General features: G+C 57.3%; 4 protein-coding genes across 4 annotated transcripts in view; 2 read left to right on the top strand and 2 right to left on the bottom strand.

The window, feature by feature from the left end:
* Nucleotides 1-413: 413 nt before the first annotated feature.
* ETH_00014975 (uncharacterized protein) lies at nt 414-1229 on the bottom strand (the record flags this gene model as incomplete). Its single annotated transcript, XM_013373422.1, has 1 exon — nt 414-1229. One exon carries the CDS (start codon nt 1227-1229, stop codon nt 414-416), a length of 816 nt encoding a protein of 271 aa, XP_013228876.1.
* Nucleotides 1230-2225: 996 nt separating this feature from the next.
* On the top strand, nt 2226-6466 carry ETH_00014970 (zinc finger (C3HC4 RING finger) protein, putative; the record flags this gene model as incomplete). The annotated part of the gene is made up of 11 exons (XM_013373421.1): nt 2226-2323; nt 2532-2662; nt 2904-2950; nt 3045-3086; nt 3218-3465; nt 3713-3773; nt 3884-3942; nt 4069-4134; nt 4352-4399; nt 4526-6089; nt 6380-6466. The coding sequence occupies 11 exons, from the start codon at nt 2226-2228 to the stop codon at nt 6464-6466; spliced, it is 2451 nt and encodes an 816-aa protein (XP_013228875.1).
* Nucleotides 6467-9523: 3057 nt separating this feature from the next.
* ETH_00014965 (uncharacterized protein) lies at nt 9524-13213 on the top strand (the record flags this gene model as incomplete). Its single annotated transcript, XM_013373420.1, has 6 exons — nt 9524-9705; nt 9968-10100; nt 10388-10462; nt 10769-10860; nt 11472-13018; nt 13173-13213. 6 exons carry the CDS (start codon nt 9524-9526, stop codon nt 13211-13213), a joined length of 2070 nt encoding a protein of 689 aa, XP_013228874.1.
* Nucleotides 13214-14641: 1428 nt separating this feature from the next.
* The window catches only part of ETH_00014960 (uncharacterized protein), a gene marked incomplete at both ends in the record, with an annotated part of 2107 nt that continues 467 nt past the window's right edge, over nt 14642-16281 (bottom strand). The window contains one exon of the mRNA XM_013373419.1: nt 14642-16211. Coding sequence (XP_013228873.1) covers nt 14642-16211 — 1570 coding nt within the window. The remainder of the gene's footprint in view (nt 16212-16281) is intronic.

Below are 16281 nucleotides of genomic sequence, written 5' to 3'. Positions count from 1 at the left end.
TTCAGAACGCTGTTGCTGCTGCTGCTGCTGTTGCTGTTGCTGCTGCTGCTGCTGCTGCTAAGGGACAGCAGGAAGTCCACGGGGTCCGCCGGCGGCACCTCCAGAGGGGGTCTGCCGAATGAAGGTGGCTCGAAGGAAAGAGCCAGCGACCTGCAGCGGCTCAGCAGCAGCAAGCAGCAAGGTTATCCGCAGCAGCAGCAACAGCAGCAGCAGCAGCGACGGTAGCGGCAGATGCCGCTGCAACACAAGGTAGTTGGCTGCCCAAGTTGGGAGAGCATCACTTGGGGGCAGCAGCAGCAGCGGAAAGACTGGTTGCAGCAGACACTTTCACACACTGCAGCAGGAGCAGCTGCAGCAGGAGCAGCAGCAACAACGGCTGCTGCTGCAGCAATAGCAGCAACAGCAGCAGCAGGTCACCTGTCGTAGCCGCGCATGATGTCCTGGTCCCCTAGAGGCTGAGCAGCAAAAGGATTGGCGCCTCGGAACACAGAGGAGTCCAACACAAAAGCTGTCTTGGATTCCTCTTCTGCCCTTTCTGCTGCTGCTGCTGCTGCTGCTTCCGCTGCCTGTGCTGCTGCGGCTGCTGGTGCCGCTTCTGCTGCCGCTGCTTCTGGCGCTGCTGCTTCTAATACTTCTGTTTCTGCCGCTGCTGTCGCAGCTTCGGCTTCTGCTGCTTTTGCTTCTGCTGCTTCTGCTTCTGCCGCTGCTGCTTCTGCTGCTGCTGCTGCTGCTGCTTCTGCTGCAGCTGCTGCTGCTGCCGCTGCGGCTGGTGGTTCTGCGTCAGGCCCAGCTTCTGCTGCTGCTGGTGCGCTGTAGTCCTTTCCTGCATTTAGCTGCGTGTGGTGAAAGGCCCGCCATGGACTGCCCTTTGCTGCAGCAGAATAACTAGCAGCAGCAGCAGTTGCTGCTGCTGCTGTTGCTGCTGTTGCTGTTGTTGCTGCTGTTGTTAAGCGTGCTGATGAGGGTCCAAGGAAGTGACTACAGCGCTTTGATAGACGGCTGCTGGCTGCTGCTCCTGCCGTTGCTGCTGCTGCTGCTGCTGGGGGCTGCAGGAATGCTTGCTGCACCAATTTCCCTCTTGCTGCTGCGGTTGGACTACTGATGCCCGTGGAGGCCCCCTGTTGCTGCTGCTGCTGCAGTAGGATTCGCGCAGCAGCAGCAATATCTGGCCCGCAGCACCAGGTGACGACCAGCATCAGCAGCAGCAGGATTGACTGCAGCAGCCGCATCGTTGCCGGAGCAGCCGCCCAGCCCGCTGCTGCCGCTGCAGCTGGCCTTGTTGCTGCTGCAGCGGTTGTTGCTGCCGCAGCAGCAGCAGCTGCTGCTGCTGCGGTGGCTGCTCCAAACACTGTCGGGCCGCGAAGTGGCAGCGGCGCAGGGTAAGAGCCCCTGCATGCCGGGGCCTCAAGCTCACGGCCTAGGCCTCAACTTGTGTGCTGCAGCTGCGTCTGTTTTGCTCAAAAAACAGAAAAAGAAATAAAAAAGAAATTAAAACAAAAAGAATGGCCCTAGAAGGCAAAAGATGCGGGGCCTCAGACCCCGCAGACGACAGCGCCTTAGTGAGAGGGGCCCCAGGAGGGGCCCCCCAAGAGACAGGCGATGGCCTGCAGCTTTTCAGTACCCTTTTCGGGATTTACGCCATTTTAATTGATGTATGAGTTTAAAATAACAAATTAATTTAAAATTTTTGATATTTAAAGATATTCGGTGGTACTTCGAATACAATCCCGACGGCAGAACTGCCGCGTGCCTTGGGGCCCCCAATGGGGGCCCCCCAGTGGCGGGGGCCCCCGACCCCACCAATACACCCATTTCTTGGGGCCCTGAGCAGGCTCCGTTTAATTCGAGAAATAGCTTTTTATTTTTTGTTTTGGATTAGTTGAGCGTCATTTGATGGCCCACGGCTTCGTGTTGAGCTGCTTGAAGTGTACATACACCCCGCGCCAGTGACTGCAACCCAACGGATATGCTTCCCTTTCAAACTCAGGAAACTCCAGAGGCCCATTAGGGCCCCCAGCCGTCGATTTGGGGGTTGGGGGCCTCCCGTGTCTGCTGCTGCTGCTGCTGCACTCTGCGTGAAATGCAGCAGCAGCAGCAGCAGGGCATGCGCGGGACAGCCTGCAGGAAACGCCTTGCGAACGGAGAGCAGCCGCATTAGCGTGGCAAGCTGCTGCGGCGGCAGCAGCCGCCGCTGCAGCAAAGGCACAGCAGCAGCAGCAGCAGCAATGGGAGAGGTTCAGCCTCCTGACTGTTCCATTTGCTTCGAAGCAGCAGTGACGGATCTCGCCGCTGTTTCCTGCGGCCACGTCTTTCATCTAAAATGGTGAGATAGAGGCAGCGGGGGGCCCCCAAGGGGGCCCCCAAGAGGGCCCCCAAGGGGGCCCCCAAGAAGGGCCCCCAAGAGGGGCCCCCAAGTGGTTGGGGGCCCCTGCGGGGCCCCGGGGTCCCCAGGAAGCTGGTGGAGATCTGCTGCTGCCCGTCGGTTTGCTGCTGGAGTGCTGTGCTGCTGCTGCGCTGCGGTGTACGTACAGCGTAGAACAGTGGCTGGCCAGCAGCAACATGGGCAGCAGATCCGGCTGCCCCATTTGCAGGAAGCCCTGCGGCCCGCGGCTGAAGCTGCGTTTCGTGTGGAGCTCCACGAGGGCAGGCGAGAGAAACGAGGGTTTAGGGTTTAGGGTTTAGGGTTTGCGCTTTGGGGCGTGGGGCGTGGGCTTTGGGCCGGTAAAGGCTTCAGCTCTAGGGGTTAGGGTTTAGGGTTTAGGGCAGCCGCTGCATTCAGCTTGCTTTGGGGCTTCGGGGCTTTTCATATGGAGCCTGCAGATTGGGGTTTGCAGTACGGAGCCTAGGGTTTAGGGTTTAGGGTTTAGGGTTTGTGGTCTTGCCTGTGTTGCTGCCATGCGCAGAACTCCTGGCCTCTGATGAGCCAGAGCCTCTCGTGGAGAGATTGAGGGTACGCACTGAAAACAGGCTGCAGGCTTGCTCCCAGGGTTTAGGGTTTAGGGTTTAGGGTTTAGGGTTTGGTGCTGCACTTTTCGGTGCTTCAGGGGGAGCTCGTGACAATCCGAAGAGAAAAGAATGGGATGCAAGTGGGCGCTTCGCTTTGAGCGCTGGCCAAGCTGCTGCAGTTGCTGCTGCCGCAGCTGCTGTCGCTGCTGCTGCTGTTGCTGCTGCTGTTGCTGCTGCATGGCTGCTGTTGCTGTTTGCTGCTCTATTGCAGAATCGCCTGGAGGAGCTGGAAGCCGCAGCAAAGGCCCACGCTGAGGAACTTGCTGCAGTGGAGAGGCGCTGCGCAGCAGCAGCAGCAAAGGAGAAGGCAGCTGCAGCAGCAACAACAGCAGCAGCAGAAAAGGAGCTGCAGAAGACAATGCGGCAGCTGGTGGTAGAACAGGCGAAAACAAGAAAAGCCCATGCCCAGCTTGAGCTGGCTAGGCAGCAGCAGACAGCACTCGAGAAGACGCTCCATGGGTACCTTTTGCTGCTGCTGCTGCTGCTGCTGCTGCGAACGTCCCTGTTTTTGCTGCTGCTGTTCATATTCAGGCAGCAGGCGCATCTTCTGGTAGTGCTGCTGCTGCTGCTGTTTCCGTGCCATCTGATGCAGCAGCAGGGGCTGGGGCTGGGGCTGCAGCTGGGGTCTCCCGCTTGGCTGCATTCCGACAGGTGCTTGCTGCTGCTGCTGCTGCTGCTGTTGCTGCTTCTGTTGTTGCCGTTGCAGCTTAATTGGAGATGCGCCCTCAGAGGATCGCGCGAAGGCGCTACTCAATGACTTTAAGTCGGTACGTGCTGCTGCTGCCGCTGCTGTTGCTGCTGCGTGCTGCGGCTCGCTGCCAATTTCATGGTTTGTGACGCTGCTGCTGCTGCTGTTGCTGTTGCTGCTTCGGCTCAGTGGGGACGACTGGAAGATGCAGTACTGACGCTACACAGGGCCATTACAGTGCTGCAGAGGTGAGTGGCTTCTGGTGTTGCTGATGCTGCTGCTGTTGCCGTTGCTGCTGCTGCTGCTGCTGCTGCTGGATTTCGCTGCAGCATTCTATGAGGGCTTGTAATCGGTAGTTTGTCCATCTGTCGCAGAGACAAAGAAAGGCTCAAGAAAGAAAAACTAAGACAAGAACTGACGGCCAGGAAACGCATCCACGAGTCCTGCAAACCCTAAACCCTAAACCCTAAACCCCAAATTCGGCGCTCGCGCCACCTAACATGTCTTGTAATTCCCTGGGCCTTGTGAGGCCTCTCTACAGACCTAAAGAGGGTCTAATTTGGCTGCTGCTAGGGTCTACTGCAGCAGCAGGGGCCCCCCGGGGCCCCCTTTCAAGTAATTGGAATTTGCTTCTTTTTGCTGTTTGTGTTCCTGCAGAATGCGCAAGGCGCTGGAGGCGCTGGAGTCCGTTCAGTGTACGTGCAGGTAAGGAGATGGCGTGCGGGTCTGCTGCAATTGCTGCTGCAACTGCTGCTGCTGCAGCTGCTCCTGTGCAGCAGCTGCTGCTGGAGCTGTTTCTGCTGCTGTTTCTTTGTCTTTGTTGCTGTGCAGCGCGGGAGCAGAACCGAAGACTACCCGCAGCGAGAGAGCAGCAGCAGCAGCTGCGGCGGCCACTACACCAGCAGCAGCTGCAGCAGCAGCAACGGCTCCAGGGTCGTTGGCAGTGGAAGCAGCAGCAGCAAAAGCAGCATCAGCAACTGCTGTGCTCAGGAAGAAGCGCAGGCCTCCTTCAGAAACATCTTCAGCAGCAGCTCAAAATGGAGGTGCAGCAGGAAGTGCAGCAGCAGCAGCAGCGGAAGGAGCAATTTCTGTAGACTCAGAAGATGATGAATTCGAGAATCTACGCAACGCAGAGTCCATGCGCGCACTGAGGGGATTGCTGCAGCAGCAGCAGCAGCAGCAGCAGAGGCCGCTGCTGCAGCAACGCACTATTCTTCGCACCAGCCGAGTAGTTGCTCCTGCGGGCCCCACAGCCAGGCCCAAAGCGGGCCTCAGTGGTAACGAGAGTGTGCCTCTGCAGGGTGCTTCCTCAGCGCCAGCAGCAGCAGCGGCTGCTGCTGCTCCAGCTACAGCGACTGCTGCTGCTGCTGCTGCTGCTGCTGCTGGCTCCAGGGTTGCTGCTTCAGACGCGGCGGAGCTGGAGCCCGGAGAAGCAGCAGCAGGGGCTCCAGCGCTGACCGGCGTCGCAAAGCTTCACCGAGTACGCCGGCAGCAACAAGAGCAGCAGCAGCAGCGGCAGCAAGAACAACAGCAGCAGCAAGAGCTACTGCAGCAGGAGCAGCAACAGCAGCAGCATGTGGCACCTGAGGCATTCAGCATAAGCAGCAGCGAGTCCCAGGATTGCTCCGACCCTCGCATAGTGCGAGCTGAAGCTTCTCCTCTTTTTCAGAGGCCTGTAACAGCAGCAGCAACGCCAGCGGTAGCAGCAGCAACAGCAGCAGCGGAAACGTCAACGACAGCAGCAACAGCACCAGCAGCAGTTGCAGCTGCAGCATCCCCAACAACGGTAGCAGCGACCCCACCAAGGCGAACAGTGCAGCGAGCTTGTGCAGTCACTCATGCTCACAACAGCAGCAGCAGCAGCAGCAGGAGCAATACCACGGCAAGCACCAAACAGGCCAACAGCAGCAACAGCAGCAGCACCACCACCACCACCGCCGTCGGCAGAGGGACAACGGAGAATGAATTGCATCCTCCGGACTTCTTTGATTTTCAAGAAGACGATCCCGGGATCGAGGACTCCCAGGCCGCTCTGAATCTGCTGCTGCGCCCCGCGCTTTCTTCGCCCCCTTCAGCTTCTCCTGCAGCATGCAGCAGCAGCAGCAGCAGCACGGACAATGCAGTCTTCACTTCCCTCTCGCCCACCCCGCCTTCGTTGCTGGGGCCCCCACGCTCTGCAGGCGCTAGGTCAAGGGGCCCATCGACCCCCCTCCGGTCGTTACGGGGGCCCGCTGGGGCCCCTGCAGGGGCCCCCACAGGGGCCCCCACGGGGGCCCCTGCAGGTATTCTAGCGGGGGCCCCTGCAGGTACCCTGGCCGGGGGCCCCAAGTCCCCAGCTCGAAGAGGGGTTTCGCCCAGCCTTTTGTCCTGCGGCGTTTCTTCAGCTCCGCGCTCTGTAAGCCACCACAAATAAGAACTGCTGCAGCCTTTGTTAAGGCTTTGGTTGTGCTGCTGCTGCTGCTGCTGCTGCTGCTGCTGCCTTCTCTTGTTGTCTTTGAACTTGCTGGCGCGCTGCTGCTGCTGCTGCTGCGACTGATCCCACTTGCTTGCCGCTCCTTTTGGCGCACATTGTCTGTCTTGCCGCTAACAAGCGTTTGCCTCCGTACTCCTCACGGCTGTGGCTGCGTGCCTCACCTGCTGCTGCTGCTGCTGCTGCTGCTGCTGCTTCTGCTGCTATGTGTGCAGAAGCCATCTTCACTATCGGGAGGTCACTCCAAGCTGCTTCACGGCCGCGCGCTGCGTGACATCCGCGTTTTCTTCAAGCCCGCATAAGAGGCCCCTAGAAAGCTTTCTGGGAGCCCCTGAAGTGGGGCCCCTGAGGGCCCCCAGAAAGCTCTGTGGGGGCCCCTTTGGGGCCCCCAATGAAGCTCGAAAGGCTAAAGGGTCTTGAAGGCCCCAGCGGGTGTAGAAGTCTTCCGCGGCAGCCGGTGCAGCCCGGGAAGAAGTACGCTGAGATTGCTCTTGGTTCTGCTGCGATGTGGCTGTGGCTGCTGCTGCTGCTGCTGGGAACGCTGCAGCTGCTGCTCCTGCGAATGCTGCAGCAGCAGCAGCTGCTGCTGCTGGTGCTGCTGCAGGCTGTGAAGCTGAACGGCGGGTGTCAGTGGTGCGCAAGCGGGAAAGCAACCGTTCGCAACTGCCCGCTTATCTGCTCATGTTTGCATGTCATGCATGCCCAAACACGCACTCAAGTGCATTTAAATATGTAAAACATATTTGCATCAATGCGTTGGCATAAATAAGTACAACAAATCCGTATTTGTGCTGTTGGAAGGACACAGAGAGCATGCATGCATCGACACAAACAGCTGCACTGCAAATTGGCTGGAGAAAGCACGAACACAATTAAATGAAGGAAACACAAATACAGTTGAAAGTATTCTCAGACTCTTATTTAGGATCCCGACAAGGATGAAGGGGCCCCTGAGCGCAGGAATAAGAATGTCAGTGCAGAGAGGAATGAAATTCCAACAAGTTGAACAACAGCAATAAATCAGAATACAGCTTGACCTCGAGGCCATAGGCCCGTGCTTGGCACTAGAGTAAGCGGCTCAAAAGAAAAGACCTAAAACAACAAATTAGAAATGTCTAAAGAGACAATAGAAGCAAAAATGATGCAGAGGGATCTCCCTTGGGGAGAAATTGCCTGTCTATAAGAGCAACAGTGACTGACACGAAAGGTACTTCGCTTTTATGTGGCAACAAACTGCACTGCAGCCCAAAAGGGGGCCCTTCAGGTTTCTGAATTCTCTGGGTTAGGACTTCTGTAGGAGGGCCTCCCCTGGGGGCCCCCAGGTAAGGGCCTCTGGGCCTCCCTGCCTGGCCAAAGGGTCCCTCTTGGGGGGCCTTTTCAGCTCAACCCCTCATTAAAAGCCCTCAACTCTCTGAGGATAACTTCAGGAGGGCCCCGGGGATCGGCAGCAGCGTAAAAAACTGAAGTTCTGGCCTAGGGGCCTACAGGTGGTGGCCTGGTGTATTCGCTGAGTTGTCACTACACTGGAAACAACGAAGGCTCTCTGGGTGTGGGTGAATCCGCAAAACGACAAAGAAACTTTCGCAGCATCTATTTTTGTAGATTTCTTTGACAAGCTTCTGAGAATCACGCTACTTCTTCCTCTGTTTCTCTCAGCGCAGGCGTTATTGCAGATTCTCTGCTGCAGCTCCAGCTGCCAGCCCTCAGCCTGGGGCTTCAAGAGGAATCTTTTTAGAGCCAGCTGGCTTCTGGGCTGTAATTGTTGCAGTGGATGCATGCGTTCTCTCCAAGGTACAGTGCCCGCACCGGCAGCAAACTGGGACTTAGAACCAGTGTATTTCCACTGGATTGCAGTCTTAGTGCAGCACTTGAGCTATTAAATGCAACAAATGCAGCAAGTAACCCAGTGTGTGCAGCTAAGGGGAAGAGCTGTCTGGTCAGTGCCCAGTGGCCCTATGCGCGGTGCTCTCTAACTCTGAACTGGCTGCTGCATTATGGCCACAGAGAGGCTCTTTAGTGATAGTTTATCACTACTTTACATTAAACACTGTTAAGATGTTCAGAGAAGCTAGCCTTTGGCCCCAGAAGCGTATCCGCCAGATCCTCTATGTTGGGGTCGCCTCCAGGAGAAGTCTAAAACTGTGGGTGCCTCCAACTGCCATTCGCTGGCTCCAGGGGAGTCTTTACTTTTTTATTAAGGATTGTTCAGTTTTTAAGTTCTTAACGCTGGGCGCTAAACATAAAGCCCTAAAGGTATGGCTTCGAAAGCGGACCCCTTGCACGGCAGAGCCGCAACTATTGAGACTGAGGAGATAGAGAGCACTTCACTGCGTCTCATGTGTCCCTGCCATTGAAAATAAGGATTTTTGAAATTTGTTGTTAAAATTAGACCAGAAATGGCAGTCGTATTGAGTTGAGTGCCGGACAGGTCTAGTGGTCGATCTCCGGGTGCGTGGACTGCGGCTGGTTCGCGGGGTTGCTTTCTGCGGCAAAGAGGCGTAAAAACATGAAACGAATTGGAAATAAAATTACATTCATGGGAAGGGTAAAAGAAAATACCCGAGGCTCGCGAAAGAAAGAGATAGTCCAAGCAGCCCCCGTATCGATAGAGCCCCACTCCCACTGGTGCTTTACACTTGGCGTCGTTCGCGTCACTGTGGGCGTCTGTCTGTCTTTACCGCGTAAAAGGGGTGCCTGAATGGCTTGAGAGTTCAATTAATCACTCCATCCTTTTAATTATTTGATTCATTCATCCTTTGGGGGAGAAAAAGCGCAGTTGGCCTCTGCCACACCCGACGCAGAGCCTAGAACAGAGTCTCGTGGGGGGCGCTAGGGCCATCCATATTTGTAACAGGTGTATTTCTGATCCCCTTCCCCTGGCCAAGGACCTCATTATATCCTAAGAGGTATTTGAACGTATGTTCCTTCATTAGAGCTTTCCGTCTCAGCGTCTAGACCCCTAATTCACGTCCCCGTGGGCACACAGACAGGTCGGTGGTCGCCCCCACTGGTCCCTCCCCTCCCTTCGTTTCGTATTGCTGGCTGTTTCGCTCAGTGTCACTGCTGGGGGCCCTCCATATCTATTGCCATTATTTCAGGTGTCGAACCCCTCCAAGTAGTCGGCAACAACCTCCCAGGCAGCCTCCTGTCGCTGGTAAGTACACATAGCACTCGCGCGTTGCTTGTTTGCTGCAACACAGACCCTTGGGGTCCCGCCTTTTGTTCCCTCCCCGACAAACAGTTCATGGCTCCAGCTCGGGCCAGCCTGCCCTGGGCCTGCACTGCGCACCCGCCGGCTCTCCCCCGCGCCAGCTAGCCAGCTAGCCAGCTAGCCCTCCCTTGCCCGCGTCCAGCTAGCCATGGAGCCCGTCAAGCCGGCCCTTCTCCAGAAGGAACGGGGTGGGCCCCGGGAGCTAGCTGAGGGCACGCAGCCCCAGCAACGCCATATCCAGCCCGAGGAGAAGATGAGGCCCCTCTCCAAGCGCAAGATTGGTGGCCCGGGCAAAGGCAGTGTCAGACTCGCGTGGGATCGCTTCTTCAGGTGAGAAGTCCCTTTCGGTCCCAGTCTTCCTTTTTTGTGAAGCTCCTCCATTGCCTGTGCGCGTCTGTGGGCATTTCGACGGGCCCCGCAGAAATTTGCTGCTTCCGTGCCTCCCAGGCGCCGAACGCATGCAGTCTTTGTACATGAATATGCTGTTCATGTTTTCCTTGACTTTTCGCAAAGCGCTGTGGGAAGCCAGCGCTGCAGGCTTGGGCTTGCAGAAAAGGCTCAGGAACCCGTTAATTGCATGCCTTCTTTTCAGGATAAAAATGTGTCCCTGGATTGCTGAGGGCTGTTGTCGGCACGGCGACTTGTGCAACTATGCACATACACCCGAGCAGCTCAGGCCCTGGTTGCCCCTGTACAAAACGAAGCTCTGCGATGCGTTTAAGAGGGTCAGTGCAGATTCACCTCCTGCCAAACTCGCTTGGGGTTTCGACTTGAGTCGCGCCACAGCGGTGGCTGCATGCAGTTCTTTTGACACTGTTTCTGTTTTGTTCTTGTTGGTATACGTGCTGCAGTGCAGAGGCGCATACCTCTCATTTTCTTGTGTAAATGGTTACTTGGGCAGGCTGTTGCTATTTGCTAGCACCCGGAGAACACGTAGGCAGCCCACCTGTGAGGTTCTGGTGCATGCAGAGCTCTGCGGTGTCTGTGCAGCCTGCGGCCTGTCTTTTTTCAGGGTGAATGCACCAACGAAGAATGCAATTTCGCGCATGGGGCTGAGGAGCTGCGCCACACTACTGGCTACTACAAAGTGAGTTGGAGCAGGCAATATTTTGCTGCCTTTGTGGGCGTCTGCTTGCGCTCATTTTTTTGCCGCAGCTCTTATGCTCGGCGGTTTGCTCTTGCGTGGCTTCACGGCTTTTGAGCTTTTGAAGTGGCCACCTACCTTCCTGCTTCCCGGCCATCCACAAGTACCGACTTGCTCCCTTAACTTTATGTAAACTGCGCCTGCGCCTCTCTCTTCACTATTGGGCGCTGTTGGCGCTACCGAATGCTCCTTCTGCTGCTGATTGGGCTCTCTTTGTTCTTTGTGTCTATTTCGTATTCGCCGCTGCAGACCGAACTTTGCCAGTTGTGGCTAGCTGGCAGCTGTCCGTCGCGAGATGTTTGCCGGCACGCTCATGGTGTGGAGGAGCTGCGCCCTAAAACGTGAGGAAGGCTGATGGGGGGTGGAGTGGGGATGATAGTGGGAGCGAGACTTGGCAGTTTGTCTAGGTGCTGCAAAGTTAGCAGCATCAGTGACCCCATGACCGCAGTCACCTGTGCAAGTGCACAGTGCATATGTTGCGTGCAGTGGCTCCTTCAGTTCCTTCACAGTACGTATTGCGGAGTGTCTTAGTGGGCAGAGTTAAACCGCTTTTCCTGCTGCAAGTCTGCGGCTCTGTTGCAAGCAAACACTTGTGCACAGTAGATGTAGTACAAAGTGGTAGATCGCTAGCGTGCGGCTAAGGGATGATGCAGTCCTGACTTTTCCACTGGAGTCGCATGGCACTGTGGCTTCTTCTGGTGCTCACGGGAGTGAGCGGCTAGGTTCGTGGTAGTTATGGGCGCAGCCAGATATAGCTTAGAACGTGGGATGAGTAGTTGCAGTTGCCGAGCCAAGGACCGTCAGTTGTCTACAGCTAGGCATTGTTTACCATTCGTTAGCTGCTAGACTCGTTCCAGAATGCACACTTGAAAGGGGGTCTGCAGCGGGAAAGCGGTTTATTGGGCATGACTAATCTTTTTGCTTGCTCGTTGCGTTTGGGGTGGACGCGCAGTCAGCTGGCTCGCAAGAACATAGCGCTTCTTTTGGGCTCGCAAGCACAGGGAACAACGTCGAAGGAAACAACAACTGCAACTGAAGAAGAGGACTCGTCAGCAGTGGGGGGTTCTCTCGGGGGCCAGGGATCAAAGGGTTCCAAGCAGCAGGACGGGGCCTCCGGGGCGGGAGATGCTTGCAGCAAGCGTGCGGAGGAGGCGGCGAAGGGCCCCCAAGGTGACAGTGAAAACAAAAAACCAGCAACTGATGAAGCACTGGGAGAGGAAGAACAGCTACAGCGTGCACTACATCGACTCAAGCTGAACAGCCTGGCAGACCGCCAACCACAAACGTCTGAAAATGGACGCGAGCCCGCAGCCTGCCCTACAGGCCAGCAGCAGCAGCAAGAGGAGCAGGGTGAGCAGCAGCAGCAGCAGCAGCAGCAGCAGCAGCAGCAGCAGCAAGAACAGCAGCAACAGCCCGTGGCAGTTAATGGAGTAACCCATAGCTCATCTTTGAGCAGCGCAATCCCCGCTAGAAGGAAAACGGGAGGAACGCGCAAGGTACCAAAGCAGCAGCAGCAAGATGGAAGCTTGCACCAACCGCAGCCGCGACAGAGGCGAGCTGTTTCTCCGCGTGCGTTGAAGCAGAGCGGGTCGCAGCAGCAGTCGCAGCAGCAACAACAGCAGCAGGTGCAGCAGAATGGAGGGGCCCGTGTACTCAGGGGTTTTCGCCTGTCGCGTCAGGGCCTGGAGACCGCGTCTCCGGGAGTCGTTTCTGCTCATGGAGGGGCCCCGTACCCCGCAGTAAACTCTAGCAAGGTGGTGGGACACCACAAAGTGTCGGCGGACTCAGCACTGGGAACTCCGCAGTCCCTCACTCCCGCGTGGTGCCTCGTGAGCTCCCCGTCGCCTTCAGTTGAGGAAGGATGCTCTGCGGAAGAGGGCACTTGGCCTTTAGGTTCCCCGTTGCACCAGCTGCCCCCGTGCGGCCCCGCCTGCACGTGGGGCGCTCTGGCTTCTGCCGTGCCGCCGAACTTGCAGCAGCTACCGGGAACCCCGCATCAGCACTTTGGATGCTTTGCCCAGAACGCATGTGAGCTCACCAACGCCGTGCCCCATTTGCAGGCCCTCTTCCCCTTCCCCCCGGCTTCTCAGGGCCTTGTCGCCCCTTGCTTTTGCCAGCGCCACCCCAATGCGGAGCTCCTCCACCGCCAGATTCAGCAGCAACAAATGCAACAACAGCAGCAGCCACCGCAGCAGCAACATGGGCACAGTCAGCACGCTCCATGTGTGTGCCAGTTCACAGCGGCCTGCCCGGTTCCTCCCTCGGGTGCTTTCTTAAACCCCATAGCACGGTCGGTGCCCCTGGCGTCAGCAGGCAGTGTAGGCTGGGGGCCTCTGCTGGTTTCGCCGCCTTTCTGCCTGCTACAGAGCCCCACTAGCTGTCCTCAGCACGGCTGTGTGGTTCCCAGAGCCCCCCAGTGGCATGAGGGCATGGGAGCCCCTGTGCATGGAGGAGGTGCGGAGAGGATATTCTGCTGGATGCAGCAAGTGCCCCTAAAAGGTGAATACGGACACTCCGATCTTGTGGGGGTCGGAAGCAGCACGAACATGTACAAATACGCACACGATGCCGCGAGTTGCTGCTGCAGCAGCCTGATTTGGTTTGCGTAGGCATATTTGCAGTCATGTTGTTTGCCGTTGTTTTTGCTGTGCAGACCTGCAAATGGCTGCATCGGTGGAGCGATATGAGGACTGAAGACCTCTCATTTCAGCTGTGCCCACCGTCATTATCTGGATTTCTTTATACGCAAAAGCAACAGCAGGCACCTAATGTGTTTACGGGCACCCTGTGTGTTTGATCGCCGGCAGAGGTCGGGGTTGATGCCCTTAAAAGGGGCCCCCGCAGAAGCTTTGCAGGAGGAAGGGGCTCCACAGGCTTTTCCTCAAGCTGCCCACGCCAAGCACGACTTCCGAGCATCTGCGTCAAAAGCGCAGAGCCACACCCGGGAAGCCTTTGCTAAATTTTGGCTTTTGGCTATGCCATACAAACACAAAGCACGCAAGGCGAGGGAGAAAACAGGGTCCCACGGTGCTTCGCGTTTATGCGTCCGAGCCGCAAATTCTAGCTGCCCACACACAATGAACAAATAGTCCTGGTCTGTCTTTTTATTTCGGCGCACGCTCATTTGTAGATGTCGGGCTTCGTCTGTTCCTCTTCGTCTGCCGCTCTCTGCCAGCCGTTCCGCGTGTCGCGCTGTGCCTCCCTGGTCTGCCTACTATATTACGAAGTGCCAGTGTTGCAGAGCCCCAGCGTGGCTGCATAGGCTTGGCTTGTTAGCCCCTACTCTGCTGGCTTTGGCGTGAGGGGTCTCAGCGCTGTCACGGTAGCAGCTGTCTCCTTAGAGCCACGCTAACCAGTATCTGATAACAATCAACGCTGTGAGACGGACTACAGAAAGGCTAACGAATTACCTTTCCCGCGGCGTGACTGACACCCAGTCAGCAGGGCTTTGCCGCCCACTGAAGCCGTGGGCTGTCCAGCCCTTTCAGGTTTTTCTCTTAGCGTCGTAGCCCGTTCGTTCGGTTAGTTACGCGTCAAGTCGTTACACGTCGGCTGTCTGAACCTATAGTTGCCGTTGACTCGCTTACCTACCAGTAGAAACGCAGAGATCCCCTGCCCCGGACAGTCCAGACCCAGGGAATGCTGAAAGGGCTTAGTGAGAGGGCGTGAGTTGCGAAGAGCCCACTTAAATGTCACTTGCAAGTTTACGCGACATAGTTGTCTTATTGTGCATGTTCGAGATACCTTCATAGTGTTCATTCACCTTCTATGTTTAGCAGCCCACAGAACTAACAGCCTGCATACAGGTCACATCACACACATGCCCAGCTAGCTGAGGGCGCTGCTGTTGCCGTTGCCCTTACCGAAAAGAGCTGCCCCCGCGCCCACGCAAGGGATAAAGTAAACTTGAAGTCGGTTCGAGTTCGCTCAAAAAGGATTGCCCGGAGCCCATTCCCTTCGTCAGGCTCGAAAAGAGCATCTATTTGCACGAAGAGGAGCACATAACGGCTCCACAAAGGTATGCGCCCAAGCAGCATACACCAACAGAGGCGGCCTATTCATAAGCAGCTCCCAGTGTCTCACCACTGCTGCTACAACCTGTCAGCCGCCCACAAGATGCCATCAGAAACAGCTGGCGCTCCTGCTGAATTCAGCTGTGGCGGGGAAAGAGCTCTGGGAAGCAGCAAAGGCTTCTTTGAGCCCGTTTACGTTGCTGTCGCAGTTGCTGCTGCCGTTGTCAACGCTGCTGCTGTTGCTGTCCTGTGTCAGTACGGGATTGTAGGTTAGTTCTGGGCTGTGAGGAACAGAGGCAACTGCTGCACAGGGCTGGCCGGTGGTCACCATTCCCTTCTGACTTTGAGCCTGCTTGTCTGCGCTCTTGAACAGAGCTTTCCGCAGCAGGTAATCACAAAGCGCTCCCGGACAGAACCGTCGTGCCTCCAGGATAGAGCAGGTGCCCCAAACGTTTCGGCTGGGGTCTGCTGCTTTGCCTGGTGAAGCAGCAATCACATAATGAACGACAGCACCCCTAACGCCAGCTGAGCCCGCGGCCTCACCTCGCACTACCTTGACAATACGTACCCGGCCCGGAAACAAATTTTCACACGGGTATCTATTAACTAAGCCGCGTGAAATGCCCAGAGAGCTCGAAGAGGAAACTGCTGAGTGCTGCTCTCCCTTTACCTGCTGCACTGGCAGCTGTAGCCATTGGGTGTCACTGGTGTCAGGGGGCCCCGGCAGACCAACGGCGGCCTCTGCCAGATTCTCTGCAACTCCCGCTAGCGCCTCAGGGGGCCCCTCGGCTCCCGGGAACCGGCCAGCTAGCGGAAGCTGCGTAAACCCCGGCGTGGTCAGGTGGGATACGGGGGCCCCATAGGCTTCGGGAGAGGTGCCCGTGGGGACCCCCAGGCGACTAATTGAAGCACAAGACGCACCCGCGGGGCAGAAAAGAGGTGGCCCTTGCTTGCAGCTGTGCAACAAGGCCTCCTGGCCTTCGAGAGGGCCTCCGGCAGGCCTCTCTGCACACGGAGTCAATAGAGGAGGACCCTCGAAGCCCCCTTGAACTTCCCAGGAGGCCGGGAGTCTCATTGCCGCCTCTTGTCTAAATGGAAAGTAGCAAGAAGGCCCCGCGGGCGACTCAGCAGGCACCCAGAAACGGCAGTCCTCTTGCATGCCTCCTTGGGCGCCAGAGGCATTTGCTGCTGCCACTCCCACTGCTGTGCTGCTGTGGACTGCGGGAGATTCGAAAAATGCGGAAGGTTCCGGAGTGTTTCCCAAGGGCGGGTCCCAACTGTACTGCTGCTGCAGGTCCTCGGAAGTGGGGGCCTCGTACCCGCTGAGGTTGTGTGGGGGGCCCCCCTGAAGAAAGGGGGGCCCCAGGTCTTCGTCACTCGGCTCGTTGACAGTGAAGCCCGTGGGGGCCCCCAACGCCCCCTCTCCGTCAATATCCGGGGAAGACTTCCAGGAGCTGGAAGTAAGCCCCGAGGCCTCCGAGCGGCTTGCTGCCTGGGGGGCCTCTTCAGCTCCCACCAGCCTCAAGCGCCGAAAAGGGGCCTCCACTTTCGTGTCAGACTTCTTATTTGGAGTCAAAGAGCCCCCACAGCGGCCCCTGAGCCGCCCCCCCCTTGAGGGGCCCCCTGGGGGCCCCTCTTGGGCCGCAGGAAGGCCTGCAAAGGCCCCCGACACTTTGCCGCTGCAGCTGCACAAGGGGGGCCCCACTGCCTCCGACCCGCTGTCTGGAGAGGCCGGCAGGCCCGGGCCTA

The sequence above is a fragment of the Eimeria tenella genome, genomic scaffold (genome assembly GCF_000499545.2).
Source record: "Eimeria tenella Houghton genomic scaffold, Eth_scaff145, whole genome shotgun sequence".
Taxonomy (NCBI): Eukaryota; Apicomplexa; class Conoidasida; order Eucoccidiorida; family Eimeriidae; genus Eimeria; species Eimeria tenella.
The sequence above is the reverse complement of the archived record's forward strand: the minus strand, read 5'-3'. Positions and strand labels throughout refer to the sequence as shown.